Genomic DNA, 16332 nt, shown 5'->3' with positions numbered 1-16332 from the left:
ATACTTTAAAGAGTCACAGAAACTGTTTTTCCACAAATGTACAGAACTTGTGCTGGCAGACCGTGCTGCCAGATTCCCACAGAGAAATCTCTGCAGTGAGGCCACAGCACTGCATGGAGGGAAAGGAAACAAAGATGCCAGAGTTCAGAATGGTAAACAGCAAGTGAAAATCTCTGCCCGTGGTGGCTACCAGGAAAATGAGCATTAGCCAGTCTCCAAGTCCTCGTTTTAACATTACCTACAGATATATGCAGCCAGCACGCAGCCACGCGTACTTCAGTGCTCAGCCAAATCTAGCCTGATTCTTTCTGGCTTTCCCTCCTGGGAACTTTTCTTACTCAGGATTTTCCCAGGAGGCATTTGTGTTGTGTCTGTGTAATGTAATTAAGATGAATTTGCTGTGCATCCATATGGGTGGGCTGTAAGTGGGCGGGGGGCAGGGGGGGGAAGGTCTCCCATTGGAACAGTGAACTGAAATCTCCCGCTATTAAACATCACACGTTTGTTAGTACGTAAAATATATTTAATTAAAACCAAGACATCAAACACGAGATTGATGAAGTTTCATGCAGCAGAGAGTTCGCTTGTGTCCTGGCTGCAGCAGACACCTGTCTGCACAAGGTGAACAGAATGCACGTTTGGAGACCAGGAAGTGCTCTACAGATGCTGATGCTGCCAGAGCTCAAAATCCAGGCTCTCAACAGGCACAGGTGAAGGATTTGGAGCAAAAGGAAGCGCCTGTCTGGTTCCTTCGTATTCAGGAAGTCACACTGGCACATGGCCAAAGGTGCAGTCAGTTGGATACAAGACGTTCAACTCATACGACCAACACAGGAAGAAAGATACAAATACATCAGAGGAAGCTGTTCACAGATAGATGACTCCATGCGTGGTCCCACGCAAGTTCCTTTACACTGTTCTTTTACTTGTAAGTCCATTACAAGGGATTCCGAACCCCCTGCTTCTGAAGGTCTCACTCATTCGCCTTGCTGCTTCTCTGGTATTTCATCCGCGTCTCTTGCATAAAGTTTCTGAAGGCTGGTTCTTCATGACTCTCCTCAGTAACTGGGGCAGAAAAAAAATCCACAGTTCAGCGCTATTTCGGCACTTGTTCTACTTGTGTTACTGAAGAAAGTTAGAGTTAGGCTAGTCAGAGCAACGCGTATTTCAACTTCATTACAAGGCAAAAGAAACAAGTGGTCCTGAAGATCAACGGAACAGGGGAAGAACAAAGACAAAGTCCCTGAGCTATATCAGAGACAAATGACACAATGTAAGAACTTAGAAGAACGCTGCAAGACCAAGAGTCACAGGAAAAGGGAAGAGAGCTGTAAGGCCAAAGAGATGATGGAACACACTGCGCGTTAATCAGTTTCAGAGGTCACCGCATGCTCCAAGCGTAACAAGTTATCTGGTTTATGCATGTTACGCACCTATTAAAAATAATTACTCAAATAGAAAACTTACAACTGAACTTGCACAAAGGCCAGAGTGTGACAGCGCTGGACGAAGCACTGCAGCTGGGCTTCTGCTACAGACTCAGACGCCTGTGTTTAGGCGACAGCGTCTGCTTGTTCTCTAGGCCCTCCTGACAGGCACGCCAGTTAACGAAATACAGAGGGTATTTCCTGACTAGACCGGCAGGCAGCTTTCAGAGCGGACCAGATCCCCGATTCCCTTACCTTCACGGTCAATGTCATCGGTATCACTCTCCCTCTCGTCTTCTTCATCAAGGGTTCCTCGTGTTAGGATCAGCTCAGAGGGACCCATTGCAGAAGCATCGTCAGACCCTCAAAGGAAACAGAAAGGGCTATACACAAAAGGGCACGCTAACAAGTCAGGTCGCTTGTGCCCTGACAATTTGTGTTTGCACAGAAACACAGCAATTAACACCTACTTTAAAGGGACAGAAAGCTGCTTCTGAATTCCAAAGAAATTCCAAATGACAGGCTGCATCAGCACCATAGTCACCCTCATGTAAGGCCACAGTTCCACCAACAGCAGAGCTTTCTCACATTCTAATTTGACTCTCTCACCTTGGCTAAAGCGTTTCATTACTTTCATTACAGTGTGTCCCCTGCTTTATCTACACGGCAGCCTTTCTTCTGCTCACCCCGCTGACTGACACACAGAAGAGCTAAGCCTGACCCACCCCACAGGAACTAAAGCCCCACTCCTCTTTACTAACATCAAGCTGCTTTCACGCTTCTGCTGTGAAGACAGAAAAGCACTGCGTGTCTTCTCAAGGCAGCCTCTTCAGACAACTTCTGCAATAAACTCCATCTTCCTAGTAAGGTACCTGCGAGTGTGTTGTCCTGCATACACACACTGCCCATGTCCTTCCACAAGTGCTCCAGCTGCTCTCTCTTCTGTTTGTTTTGAGCTTTCTCCTGTAGGTACAAAGTTACACAGGGATGTTCAGCGCATTTAAAACACCAACAGAAGAGTATTCTCGCCCGATACCAGCAGCCTGTCCCCCAGCCAGACAGCAGAAGCCAGCGAGCAGGTCTGACGTTACAACTAAGGTTACACAGAACTTTTGGGTAAAGGTAGAAAGCAACCTCCAGCACAACGGACTTCCAGAACGTTTCCAGCAGCATCAGGAAGCCAGACTCGGCGAAGTTGCGCCGGCAGACAACTGTCCTTTGGACAGCCAGAACTCAAAGTGAGCAGCGGTACCGATTTTGGTACTGCAACAGCACACTTCACTGGTGCGGAAAGATACACAGCTATTCTCAACAAATGAATCTGGAAGGTTACTCTTCATCCTGAAGGGAAGATATGTAAATCTTCCCCAATCATCTTCTCACCATTTGCCCAAATGAATTATTAGCACCAAAACGCTGAGCAACCTCTGTTTTACAAAACATCTTTATTATTTTTTCAGAGATAGGCTCCACCGAATGCAGGGGAAAAAAGACAGACGGTGAGCTTCAGCACAGCAGTTTCTCCGCAACAAGCATGAGTAGTGAATGACTGTTAGACCCTCCCAACACAGAAGCAACTGTGTACATAACAGTGACCCCAAGATACACTGCCCAGGTGTACAATAGTTCAAAATACTTGCCAGTGTTTTTCTTAGGCGCTCATATTCTGGACGATATTCTCTGCAAAGAGAAATAAGAGTGTGTTCAGGCTGAACTAATGCACCACTTATATTAAGCGAGGATCATCGTGGAGCCTTGCTTTTACCCCCAAAAAGTTTTCTCTAGGCTTCATGTTTGAGAGACATTTCAGAAAGACCAACGGGACTTTTTATCCAGGTTTGGAGTCTGAAACCAACGGGTGCAAAATAAGTGAACATACTTCACTGAAATAGCAAACCTTTCTCACGCCGTCTTCTGGGGTAAGAAATTAAACCAGCTCGACTGAGGAGTCATTTCACTGCTACAGCTCATCAGCAGGTGTGTCGCTCTCCTCTCATCACAGACACGACTTTCTCTGCCAGTACTTGCGCCCCCTGAGACAGTTCAATGGGATCTCATACACAAAGACTGTTCACAGGCTTCCAAACTACTGCATCCCGATGGGACCTCTGAAACATTTCTTTAAGGAAGTAAGGAGGAAGGGGATGTGGATACCCTCTTCTTAGAATCATGGAATAGTCTGGGTTGGAAAGGACCTTCCAAGATCATCTGGTCTAACCTCCCTTGCCTTGGCAGGGGACATCTTTCGCGAGACCAGGTTGCTCAAAGCCCCGTCCTGCAGGAGCGGGCTGCAAACTAGGACCATGCGCGGCAATCAGTTAGCTGAGGGGAATGTGCTCGAGCTTGTCTAGACAACAATTAACGTGATGAGACGTGTTTACAGAGCACAGGGGAGTGGGAGATGGATGGCGCCAAGGAAAGGTAACACCTTGCTGTTAATTGATGGCAGTTAACCACCAATCGGGGATTGCCTAGTATGCAAGGCTTAGCTTCAAGAACCAATCTGTTTAAAACGCGCAGCTTCTGAAAGTCTATAAAACCTCGTGCTTCTGTACAATAAATTGACATTTGCTTGCATCAAGCTGCGTCCCGTCTCTTCATTCACCGCACCGTCCAACCTCACCTTGAGCACCTCCAACAATGGGGCACCCGCAGCTTCTCTGGGCAACCCGCTCCAGTGCCTCGCCGTCCCCCATCACGTAACATTTCTTCCTTTCGCCCAGTCTAAATCGGCCCTCTCTCAGTTTAAAGCCGTCATCCCTTGTCCTGTCACTACAGGCCCTGTCACGAAGTCTCTGTCCATCTCTCTTACAAGCCCTTGTTATATACTGAAAGGCCGCAGTAAGGTGTCCTCGAGGCCTTCTCTTCTCCAGGCTGAGCAGCCCCAGCTCTCCCAGCCTGTCCCCCTAGGAGAGGCGTTCCGGCCTTCTGATCGTTTCCCTGGCCCTCCTCCGGACGCAGTGCTGCAACAGGTCCGCGTCTGCCTTGTGCCTTGGGCCCCAGAGCTGGACGCAGCGCTCCAGGCAGGGCACCAGGAGAGTGGAGCAGAAAGGGACAAATCACCTCCCTCAACTTGCTGGCCACGCTTCCTTTGATGCTGCCCGGGATACGGTTGCCTTTCCAGGCTGCAAATGCGTGCTGGCAGCTTACGGGAAACCCTTAACCGGGGTTTCATTATGTAGGCAGCGTATCCCAGAATAATTGTCAGGTTACGTGGCAAAACTCCTCAGCACCTCCAAAGAGCAGAGACACACATTTGGAGGTGCGAGGCGGGAGCACAAATAATACCCTGCCCAGATGCTCCCAGCCCATCACAGGAGAGCAACCAAACCGCCCAAGACCTCTCTCAACAAACCCAGAGGAACAGGGGCACGGTGGCAGGCAGGGGATCCAAATTAAGGGCTCGGAGGAAGGGACACCCTACCCCAGCCCCTCCCAGGGCTGTCCCAGCAGAACCATCAGCCCCACCCATCAGGTCCAGGTGTGAAATCCATCACCATGCCTCATCGGGAGCCCTCTGGATCACCCTGCGAGCACAGGCTAGGGGTCTGGCTGCCTAGGGGTGTGCGACACACTACGGGATGCAAGGAAAGAGCATTTGGGGATAGCAGAGGGTTTATTATGGGATGTTTAGGGGAGGAACCCAAGGTGGGAAAAGGGAGGCACTCAGGAGGTTTGGGGAGGAACACGTGTGGGCAAGAGAGGCTTAAGGGAATAAAAGGGCCTATTTGCAGGTGAGCAGAGACCAGGCAGTATCCAGACCTGGGGGCACGACCAGGCCAGACTAATCAGACCTGGGAGCGTGAAGCTGTAGCAGCCTCCCTGGCTATCCAATCCAGCGTGATACACTTCCCTCTAACAATAGTCTATGGCCTGGTTTAGGTACTTCCAAGCAATCCAAGTTACTGGATTCCCTTTCTAATGTTACAGAGCAGCCTGGCAGCATTTCACGGGGAGGAATCCAGCAAGGAGCAAATTCTCAACTGATTTTCAACTTGCTCACCTATTCGGTCTGCCAAACTGATGTTAGTTCCCTGACGACAATTCAAACCTAGATACAGATCTGCTGGCACAGATAGCTTTCGCTTTTTCACTGAACACTCAGCGCAAAAATTCACCACTGAATAGCTCCTTTTGACTGCTGCTTTTTACGCTGACTCTTGCACTGGAGTTTACTAGAAACCCTAGACTACCGTGGCTGTGAAAAGTGTACAGTCCTTCAAATCAAAGGAGTGGGCTCACAAAATCAGGAACTTCAGCAAGTATTCGCTGGGTCAGGGACCAAAGGTTATCACCTTACCTCTCATATTCATCTACAGCTTTAGAAAGCTGAACAAAAAAATCATCCAGTCCAGTGCCGAGCACGGCAGAAACACCGACCACCTACAAAAGAAAACCACATACCAGAACTGGAGAGTAACAGAGCCAAGTGTTCACTGATGGATCATCAAAGCTAGAAAGACTAAGCAGTATCTTAAACAAACAACCTGAACGAAAAAAAAAACCAATAGGGAACACTAATGTCTGTCCTGGTTTCAGCTGGGACGGAGTTAATTTTCTTCTTAGTAGCTGGTGCACCGCAAGAGACTGGGAAAGGACACAGCCAGGGCAGCTGACCTGAACCAGCCAACAAGGTATTCCATACCATGGGACGTCATGCCTGGTATATAAACCTGGGGGCGGGGATCGTTGCTCGAGGATTGGCTGGGCATCGGTCAGCAGGTGGGGAGCAGTTGTGCTGTGCATCACTTGGGGTTTCTTCCCTTTTCCTTTGGATTTTCCCCACCTTTCCACCCTAACTGTGATTATTATTATTGTCATTACTGTTGTTCTTATCTCTTTATTCTGTGTAAATTATTAAATTGTTCTCATCTCAACCCTCAAGTTGTACATTCCTTTCTGATTGTCCTCCCCACCCCTCCGGGTGTGGGGGGGAGTGAGCAAGTGGCTGCGTGGTGCTTGGTTGCCGGCCGGGGTTAAACCACGACATCATCACAGTGGCACCAGAGTGTGCAGTAATACTTCCAGCTTTGGTCATTCCTACTTTCGACTTCTCTCTCTCCCCCACTCCCCCCCGCCCCGCCATGAATGTTGGTTACCTCCAGTTTTTTGTTTGGGCGTTGGGGTTGTTTGGTTGGGTTTTTTGGAGGGGGTGGGGGTGGTGTTTGAGGGTTTTTTTCCTTCTTTCCTTCCTTCCTTCCTTCCTTCCTTCCTCCCTCCCTCTTATTTGACTCGGGAACCTGGGTTTTCCTGTCTGTTTTGCAAGTTCTACCACAGAGCAGAGAGGGGGAAAAGCAACAGTTAAAAAAGAAAAAGATCCACAGAAAACCTGACTCCGCACCCATCCCTGTACCTGCAATCCCAATACCTCACAAAAAACACGGTTAAGGCAATACAGTGCCTAACCTTAATGAACAAGATAGGGCAATCCAAAAGGAAGATCAAGTCTTTCACTGTTAATAGTCCGCGTTCTCATGCTGAACCTAGTTCTAAGTGGTTAGTAGGACTGCTGCAACACCAGCGTACTAGAATTAAAGAGCAAAATAGACCACGAGACCCAATCCAGCTCCCTGAACCGCAAGAGATGGAGAATTGAATCAGTTACTACGGCAACACATGTTCAAAATGCACATCTGCTTTCTAATTTGAACTTGTCTGTCACTGCACTTCTGGCCATTTGTTCTGCTTTTATTAAACCAATTATCTAAAAACCCCTTTAATCAGACTAGTACTAGCCCATACTTGGTGACCCTTAAGAATCTCACATCTTCTAGTGAAAATTCTCCCTCTTTTTCATAAGCAAGCCATCTCAAGTACTCACTTTCAAACGGAAGACTTTTTCCAGGACAACCTTGCATTTCATCAATAGTACAGTAAACATGCAATCAAGCAGTCCAAAGGATTTCAAGCGTTAGTCCAGGGGCTGTGCCAATATATACTAATATTTATACTTTCACTGCCCTTAAGTACAAGTTGCCTTCTGCTCTATAATCCTCTGCGTATGTCCTGTTCTCCAGTCTACTGTTCTGAAGATATGACACGTATACAGACAGTCGATTAGCAAATCAGGACTAGGAAGTACTTTAGTCCCGTATACGGCACCAGTACAATCTCTTTTGAAAGACTGTATATTGTTCCCCATAGGGCACTTACAGTATTTTTATTTTGGCTAAATTATCATTACCTATACAAATGGTATCACTTAAGTTTATTTTCATTGCCTTTCGTGCAATACCCGTAAAGCCCTCGGCTTGCTTCCTTCTCAAGTAAAAGCTGACGAAACCACAATTAGCTGAACCCTTTTAGCGCAGCCTATGGCATGCATCATTAACACCCTCCAAGGTACAGTGCTTCCAGAGAAACCAAATGGATTTGTCCTCTCAAAACCTGGTAAGTGGAAAAAAACCCCACTTCTTCTTGTGTCAGCAAGCACACCAGCATTTTTTTGTTCGTTTTTGAAAGTCTCCCTACATACTGAATTGCCCAGCCGCACCTGACACCCTCAGAACAAGGAAAATTATCTCAGATGGGAGACGCTACGACACAGAATGTTACCCCTTGCCAGCCTCTCTTAGCTTTCCCCTGACGATTAATCACAATCCAGCATTAAATGATTCACGCTGCCACTCAGTGTGACACGCAACTACGGTTACTCGATGTTCACACCAGCAAAGCCTCACCCCCAGTGCAAGGCTCATCAACAGATGCCAGTTCAAAAGGGCAGCCAGCGCAAAGCCCTTTTACAGAGGGGCAGGCAATACGGTTGAGGTGGGAAGGTACCGCTGGAGATCGTCCAGCCCAACCTCTCCTACTCAAAAAGCAGGATTAACTACAACAGGTTGCTCAAGATCTCGCCTGAGCGCCTTTTGAGTATCTCCAAGCATGGAGGCTCCATCATTTCCCTGGACGATCTGTTCCAGTGCTCAGTTAGTAAAATTACATTAATTGTTTCTTCCCCTTCTCTGTAAGCATAGTTTACTGCGTTTCACTTCATGTCTGTTGCCCCCTGTCCTTTCACTGGGCACCACTGCAAGAGCCTGCTTCTGTCTTCCTCACATCCTCCCATCAGGTGTATCAATAATATCCTCCTCGAGCTTCCCCTTCTCCAGCTTTTACGCAAGTTAGTAAAAAAAGGAATATTCCTACCTTCAGTGAACTGTAAAATTCATCCAACACTAAACTCATTGAACGAGTCAGGTTACTGACATAGGATGTCTCTTGATTCAGGGCATCCTGAAAAGTCTCAAAGTCCTGCATCCATTCTACCGCAAAACTGTGGTCAATTATGTCAGTCTGGAAGGAGAAGAGAAAATTTTCAGAAGCAATAATGATGAATTCTTTCTAATTTTACATGGAGTGCTATGCAAACAGTCTAATTATTAAAGAGTTTTGTAAACATATTTTACCACATGTATATCCGCTATTATCGCAATATGAGGCATCTAAAACTCTGACACGTTTCATTTCCCAGCACCAGTGGGAAGGAGGAAAACGGGTAAAGAAAGCATTGCCTAGGATTACTTATGGGGTTAGAGACCGAACTGAATGCATCAAGGGTCAAAGCCTGAACATTTAGAGCTAGCTTGATTAAATCCTATAAATAACATTAAGTCAACTCGTTGACAAGAAAGTGGCATTATTTTTTCTCCTCTGCAAATCGTAACGTTCCTTAAATCTATGTGTTTGCCACTGCACACCTACCAGTTCCTTGAGATTCTTCCATTCTTATCAAGAGTCAATTCCAAAATGCTTGTTAAAAATTCTTCAGATGCTGTTAGCTTTACTTTTCACTGAAGGCTAAACATCAGACCGAAACGAAGCGTAAAGTTATGAATCCTAAGCCTTGGGTCCACCTTTCCTTACGTATACTGATGAAGTCCCATTTCTGCCAGCCTTTCAAAAAATGTTTTTCCCTACCTCTCGTGCCTTCTTCTACAGAAAAAGCTTTACAGCTTATTCTAAAATTACTGTCCAGAGTTGGAAAAAAAAACAGTGTACAAAAACTTGCCAAGTAAGCAAGCGCATTATCAAAGACAGGCACGGTCTGGGTCACTGGGAAGATGCATGCCGTCGGAGTACATCAGACACTAGTCCTGCTTGGCTGGTGTGAGGTGAAATTTCACATTCAAAGCACGGGGTCTTCCAGAGGAAGCGTATGGGATATTTGTGCGCGCACGTGCAAACCCTGCTATGTTGGGGAGCGATTCCTTAAACACAAAGGATGTCTGTGGGGAAGAGGAAGAGCACTCACACCAAAAATCAAACGGGATTCTGTTAACATGTGAAAGTGCTGCCTTTCAAGAGCCAGCTAGCCCTTAAGTTCAAAAGCATTCCTTTGAGGCTACAGGCACCTGACACAACAGCGAAGCTGTATCCTTGGGCTAGTTAAGTATCTGCTTCTGCTTGCTGGCAAACACTGGCATATTTTTAGTGACACTGATCAGGACGCCTTTTGTGAAGTTTTGCCTGCTACAATGCATGGGCCTCCTTCCTCAAAACAGGCAGGTGTTACACAGTTCCCACTGTGAGTCATCAGCCTGCTGCTGAGTAGAAATAATTAACGATGAAGACGATTGTTCTGAGGAAGCAGGGGACTGTAAGAGCAGATTCAGTAATGAACTTACCCTTATGTTACAAAGTTAAGTGGCCTTATAGCCTAGGGTTAAGGTGCAAAACATTTTTCCAACGGTTAGGATCATCTCTAGCTTGAATGTTCGGGTGTAACTGCTCATCCCTGATCCTTCTTGTGCCTTTGTACACCAGACTGAAGACCCCTTTCAGATCCGGTTTCAGCCTGAAGCTCCCTCCCAGCCTCTCTTTTCTGGAAAACCCATTACTGTAGTGAGACAAAGGCGCTACAGCAAAGCAAGCTAAGCAGAACAATGTTCCCCTAGGGCACGGAAACCATACTTTTAACTTACTTTGTTCATGACAACGATGAAAGGTAGCTTTGTCTTGTACAGGATGCTGGAAGAAGGGGCAGGGGGAAGGGGAAGACACACACAAAACATTAAAAATTAATTTAAATCTCACTAGAATAGAAAACAAGTTAAGCGTTAAGGCAGACAAGACTTGTGCAAAACTGAACGCGTTTGACCTTCAAAAGATCATTATTTTCCCCCGCATCAATTAGAATGGAACTTTCAGCCAGATCCTGCTTACCGTAGTTGAACAAAATATGCCCCTCCCCCTGCCCCCAAGATGCAAGCGCATGCCTCTAAGATGCAAAATCCCCTTCTACACACCCAGTTGATGTCGATTACTATTTTCTATGACTCTCAGATCCCAGTACTTGACTCTGTTGGCATTTTCTAGTTATTTTGACCCAAACCTTAGGCTCTGAGATACTACTTGTGAACTGAGCAATGAATTCAAAGAACTCAAAACATCTACAAAGCAAAACTATCTCGAAACATCCGCTTACGTATTAATTTCACCGTGTACACATTCTATCATTTTCTGCTCGACACTGATGTCAGAAAACGCAGCGTGCAATAAGACACATTTTGCATATTCCTATCGCAGTGATACCGCTTCTGACCTTGGTAATAGGATCGATAGGTTTTTTGAAAACCTTTTACCAACATTTACCATGAATTATGACAGCTCTAGATACGCTGGTCTTTACACAGGTATTTAGTCCCCGGTTTAACACGAGAGAAAGCAGATAAATCCACGTACGAGGAGGGAGACAATAAATCAAGAACGCCATGCTATGCTGAGCTCTAAACAAACCTTGAAGAACCACTGAAAGGATCAACAACATTCAAAAAGCCCCTAGAATAAAATATTATGTGTTTAGAATAAGAAGGAGCTGAAGCTAGCCTATCTTGATACATCTTAGATAGATGATGTTACAAGCAACAGACAACGTGTCAGATCGAAGGTAACTAGCCTTCACCACACTAAGGTCTCCTCCATCATTTCATGCTTTTGGTGGGAGTTCTGACCCAATGACCTCCAGATGTCCACTGGCACCTAAATCATTTTGCGTATCCAATGGGAAAATCACTAAGACGAAGAAGAACCAAAACAGCGGATTAAGAGGATATGAGGCATCAATGTGCAACTTGCAGCCCAGAAAGCCAACCGTATCCCGGGCAGCATCAAACGAAGCGTGGCCAGCAAGTTGAGGGAGGTGATTTGTCCCTTTCTGCTCCACTCTCCTGGTGCCCTGCCTGGAGCGCTGCGTCCAGCTCTGGGGCCCACGGAACAAGGCAGACGCGGACCTGTTGGAGCACTGCGTCCGGAGGAGGGCCAGGGAAACAATCAGAAGGCCGGAACGCCTCTCCTAGGGGGACAGGCTGGGAGAGCTGGGGCTGCTCAGCCTGGAGAAGAGAAGGCTTCAGGGAGACCTTACTGCGGCCTTTCAGTACATGAAAAGGGGCTTGTGAGAGAGAGAGAGAGAGAGACTTTTTGACAGGGCCTGTAGCGACAGGACAAGGGTCAAACCGGAAAAGGATGGGTTTAGACTGGACAAAAGGAAGAAATGTTACGCGATGGGGGACGGCGAGGCACTGGAGCAGGTTGCCCAGAGAAGCTGCGGGTGCCCCATTGTTGGAGGTGCTCAAGAGCAGGCTGGCCAGGGCTTCGAGCAACCTCATCTAGTGAAAGATGTGCCCGCCCATGGAAGCGGCAAGGAGGGACCAGACGGCCTTTCAAGGTCGCTCCCAACCCAAATCATCCTGTGGTTCCCCTCCAAAATTAAGGATCACAGAGATGCAACCATCAAAGCAGACGGGCTGCGTTTTCAGCTTTGCTTACCTGCAGGCATACAGCATGTTGGACATAAAGGTGACAGGGTTAGTACTGCGAGAGGTGTCCATCACATAAACAACCACTGAAGGAAAAGAGGAAGCCTGGAAACACAAAAGTAAAAGGTATTTTAGTTAGAAGTCCGTGCTGTTCAACAACCACTTCTTTCACACAGCCACACTGTCAAGTCACACAGCAAACACTTACCAAGGCCTCAGTTATGATGGTTCCTGATGCTGACCAGGTGAACACCTCAATTTGCCCCGGCGTGTCAATAATGACATACCTGGCAAGAAATCACCCCCAACAAACCGTAAGGGAAAAGCAGTTAAGCGCAAGGGCCCATTCTCACCAGATCACCACAAGCACACAACGGCACATCACACGACTACTCTGTTACAGATCAGAAAAGCTTTTCCCAAACAGTGACAAGATTTACAGGCACACCTCTCTATCTCCTGTGTGAATCTTGTATCTAAGAAGCACATACTCTCTTCAGATTCTACTAAAGCTGAAGGCACCCACTTGGCAGACACTTACTCCTGCAAACTCTTCAGAAGAATTAACTGTCGCCTGTTCGAACAGCGCCAGGAAAAAAAAAAAAAAAAAGAGACCGTCTAACGGTAGCCGTGAATAGCAGAGCTGGAATCAGCAAACATTTCTTCAATGTAGCTGAAGAACCCCTGGTTTATCTATTCTAATTCTGTGCCCTTTTCTACAAAAAAAAAAAAAATAAATCTATACCAAGGGTGAAAAACAACTAGAAAACACACAGAGAATCTTCTTAGGATTTCACACGGTTTTCCCACACTGATCCCAGAAAAGCAGAACTTGGTAGAACATACTCACTTTGATGCGTTTTGCCTTTTTTCAATAAACTTCATCACCTGATTGAAAAAGGAGGAGTACGCTTTGTATTTAGGCTCACAACAGGAAACTTTCATCATCATTTCCTAACAGAAACTACGTCAACTTGCACAGCTGCATGCACGTATTAAAAGAGCACAGTCTCTAAGCTCTGCAGTGTGTGAAAATGCCCTACAGAGGCGCGGTGGAAAATGCTCAGACACCGCACAGGTCAGAGACAACCTTGATTTGGTCTCTGTTCCAGGACCTGACTGAAGAAACAGTGTAACAAATGCAGCTGTTCCCGACCTTTTTACTAAGAGATTGTGCACTGTCTCCGCACCTTGCACAGGCTCCCGCTTGGGGTTTAAGGGAGCAGTCAATTATCAAATAACCCTAGGAAAACTTAACCCGTTCCCACAAGTGAGCTTCCCGACTTCAGAATCAGGGCATTTGTATGAAAGACTCGATAGAGACCACAGTGCAACGGAACAGTTACGTACAAACCACTGAAGAACGCTCTGTAACCGTGGCTTCTAAAGTTTACTTTTGAAAAAGCTGAAAACCTGAAATCTCCCATATGAAAGCCAGTGCGCTTTGGCTGCTTTGTAAAATACATGGTTCTGTATGGAGAATACTCTAACTCCAAAGAAGTATTAGGAGGCTAACCACACACAGTGCTCCCAGGAGACTCCAAAATACACAAAAACCTCCCGCAGCCTCCCAGCACAGTATTCGCAGCACAGCATCACAGAGGAACAGCCTCGTACCTGATCAAACCTCGTAGCAAAGAGATTGAGAGAGGTCACTATTCCACCATTTGGGCCCAGCCCGTATCTAGAGGCTTGGTTTAGGAAAGCAGATGATTACGCAGAGCTCAGAGGGCTTCTTTTTCAATCCTTCTAACAGCTGGCCGTGTACAATGCACACCGGACACCTTGCAGCAAAAGACAATACCCCTAACACGCAATTCAGTCTCCCAAGTGATGCAGTAGCATAACAAATACTAAGCGGTCTCTCTCTTGCCCAAACACGCGTGACTGACAAAAGGAAAAGGGGCTGTGCCGTGGCTTCCCCTCGCCATTATTCAGGCAATACCGCTCCGGACAGAGAAAACATACGTACGTATACACATCAAAGCCATCTTTGTCTTTCCAAAAAGATTTACAACACAGCCAGTGACTCATAATTTAACAATGCCCTGGATGCGCTTAACTTGGAAGAATTTACACTTCAAAAGATAATTAAAAGATTTCTTGCACAAATGCATTTGTAGCACAATTTAAACGGTAACGGGAATGGATGTTGTAAAGATACCCCAAGTGTCAGCTTAAAGACGAAGATTTCAAAATCCTTTTCCATGCATACAGAACTGTACGCTAATTACGTTGTTTAGGGCTGCTGGAGAAAGTGAAGGGGGGGGGCGGGGGGGGGCGGGGGGAGGGCTCACAACCTTATTGCTCTCCACAGCTACCTGAAAGAAGGCTGCAGACAGCAAGGGTTGGTCTCTTCTCCCAGGTAACAAGCAACAGAACAAGAGGGAACGGCCTCAAGTTATGCCAGGGCAGTTTTCGGTTGGATATTAGGAAAACATTCTTCACTACAAGGGTGGTCAAGCACTGCAATGGGCTGCCCAGGGACGCGGTGGAATCACCATCGCGTTCAAAAAGTGTGTAGATGTCGTACTTCGAGGCATGGGTTAGTGGTGGGCTTGGCAGTGCTGGCTTAACGGTTGGACTTGATGATCTTGAAGGTCTTTCCCAGCCTAAGTGATTCTATGAGTCTGTGTCCAAAGAAACAAAGGTTTGTTGTGGAACACACGTTTCTAATCTCACATGCAAGAAGTACATAGTCAAAACCTTCCGAACACCACGCAACATTCGGCATTACCGCAAGCCCCAGCACCTCCTGCCCTCTTCAGCACAGGCGTGCAGCAGCAACAGACTACTTTCACAAAACCCGGGACTTCCAATGTCATTATTCCAACAGAAAAAGGATACTGTCTCATGACTTCTTTGTACTTCACAGTGTCCCTGATATCTAGAGGAGGAAGACACAGGAGCCGTTTTAGGACATCACTTTTAAAGCACCCTCCTCCCTCCATGTGCGGAGAGGCGAAAGCCCTTCTTTTACCAGCAAGTCTCCTTTTGTCTCGGTAACAGATCTCGCGCCAACAGGAAAAATCTCCAGAGCAGAATTAATACATTCTAGCAGATCTGCTACGCTCTCAACACTCTTAGGAAACCCCGCGCAGTTTACAGGAAACACCGCCCATTTAGGTATTGAGCAGCAGCCGCCTCCTGGGTGGCATTTTCTTCCCAGCTGATCAATGTCAGTTAACAAGCGACAATTTGGTACCTGGCTGTATCGTTAGAGACCCAACACCGGAGCAGACACTCCGATTACTCACCCGAGAGCAGGAAACCAGCTTTGGTATCCACGCTGCCTTTCCGACCCTCGGGAGAGGCAGGCTGGGAAGCGTTAGGAAGCTGGAGACCCAGGACCCTCACCGACCTCGCGATCGCTAAGCCCTTTGGAACAGCCAAACACGGTCCGGCCTGTTGTCCGGGCACGTTCTGTAAAAACCCGCGTCCTGCGGAGCGCTTGCAGGCAGCGCTTTGGGAGCACCGCGGGCTACCGCTGCTCGGCGGCGGGGAACCAGACCCAAGCCGTTCAGACGTTCGCGGCCGGCAAGGCAAGAGCCCACCGGGACGGCGGCACCGCGGGCCCCGCCAGCCGACGGCAGCGGCGGACGGCGCGGCGCCCCGGGCCCTCAGCGCGCGCAGCTCGAGCGGCGGCAGAGGAAGGGGCTCAGCAGCGGCCCAGCCCCCGCCCGGCCGAGCGGCGCTTCGGGAAGGGCAGAGAAGGAGCCCGGCCGCGCGCCCCGCGTACCCCGCCCCCCCGCCCCTCCGCCGGGCTGGCCCGGGCGGCCGCGCTCACCGATGTTGGCGGGGAAGGGCAGCCCGGGCACGGCGGGGTCCAGGTTGATCAGGTACGGGGGGCGGCGCTGCCCGTGCAGCTGGGCCGCCAGGCGCTGCGGGGACACGAGGAGGCGTCAGGCCCCGCTGGCCACGGGCGCGGCGCTGGGGGAAAGAGGCCGCCGCCCGCCGCCCCCGCGCCGCCCCTCACCTGCACGAAGGTTGTTTTCCCGGAGCCGGCCATACCCAGCACCAGCACGCACACCGGAGCGCTCGCTGCTGCTGCTGCTGCTGCCGCCGCCGCCGCCGCTGCTGCTGCTGCTGCTGCCGCCGCCATCTTCCCGGCAGCCGCTTGGTCCTTCCGGGGCGCGGGCAGGACGGCGCGG

The 16332-nt window shown here is 48.3% G+C and overlaps 1 protein-coding gene across 3 annotated transcripts; it reads right to left on the bottom strand.

The window, feature by feature from the left end:
- Positions 1-501: 501 nt before the first annotated feature.
- LOC308064226 (GPN-loop GTPase 1-like) lies at positions 502-16295 on the bottom strand. 3 transcript variants are annotated; one of them, XM_080388312.1, is made up of 14 exons: positions 16158-16295; positions 15969-16062; positions 15029-15068; positions 13799-13865; positions 13032-13069; positions 12390-12468; positions 12192-12286; positions 10349-10394; positions 8574-8720; positions 5728-5810; positions 3068-3107; positions 2300-2390; positions 1683-1790; positions 502-1065 (listed from the first exon to the last, which is right to left on the bottom strand). In XM_080388312.1, the coding sequence occupies exons 1-14, from the start codon at positions 16281-16283 to the stop codon at positions 974-976; spliced, it is 1146 nt and encodes a 381-aa protein (XP_080244438.1). In that variant the 5' UTR covers positions 16284-16295; the 3' UTR covers positions 502-973. The 3 variants fall into 3 exon arrangements, with proteins under 3 accessions (XP_080244438.1, XP_080244439.1, XP_080244440.1); XM_080388313.1 differs by lacking the exon at positions 15969-16062 and having other exon boundaries at positions 16158-16256; XM_080388314.1 differs by lacking the exons at positions 15969-16062; positions 16158-16295 and adding an exon at positions 15439-15962.
- Positions 16296-16332: the final 37 nt, after the last annotated feature.

This window comes from Falco punctatus, assembly GCF_963210335.1.
Source record: "Falco punctatus genome assembly, chromosome: 5".
Classification (NCBI taxonomy): domain Eukaryota; kingdom Metazoa; phylum Chordata; class Aves; order Falconiformes; family Falconidae; genus Falco; species Falco punctatus.
Note: the sequence above shows the minus strand (reverse complement) of the source record. Positions and strands in the feature narration are given on the sequence as shown.

Coding starts and splice junctions, on each gene's coding strand:
- LOC308064226 (XM_080388312.1), bottom strand. CDS start 16,283: ATGGCGGCGGCAGCAGCAGCAGCAGCAGCGGCGGCGGCGGCGGCAGCA. Junction 13,866..15,028: donor TACAAAGAAGTCATGAGACA/GTATCCTTTTTC, acceptor CCAAGCCTCTAG/ATACGGGCTGGGCCCAAATG. Junction 2,391..3,067: donor AGCGCCTAAGAAAAACACTG/GCAAGTATTTTG, acceptor TTGTACCTACAG/GAGAAAGCTCAAAACAAACA.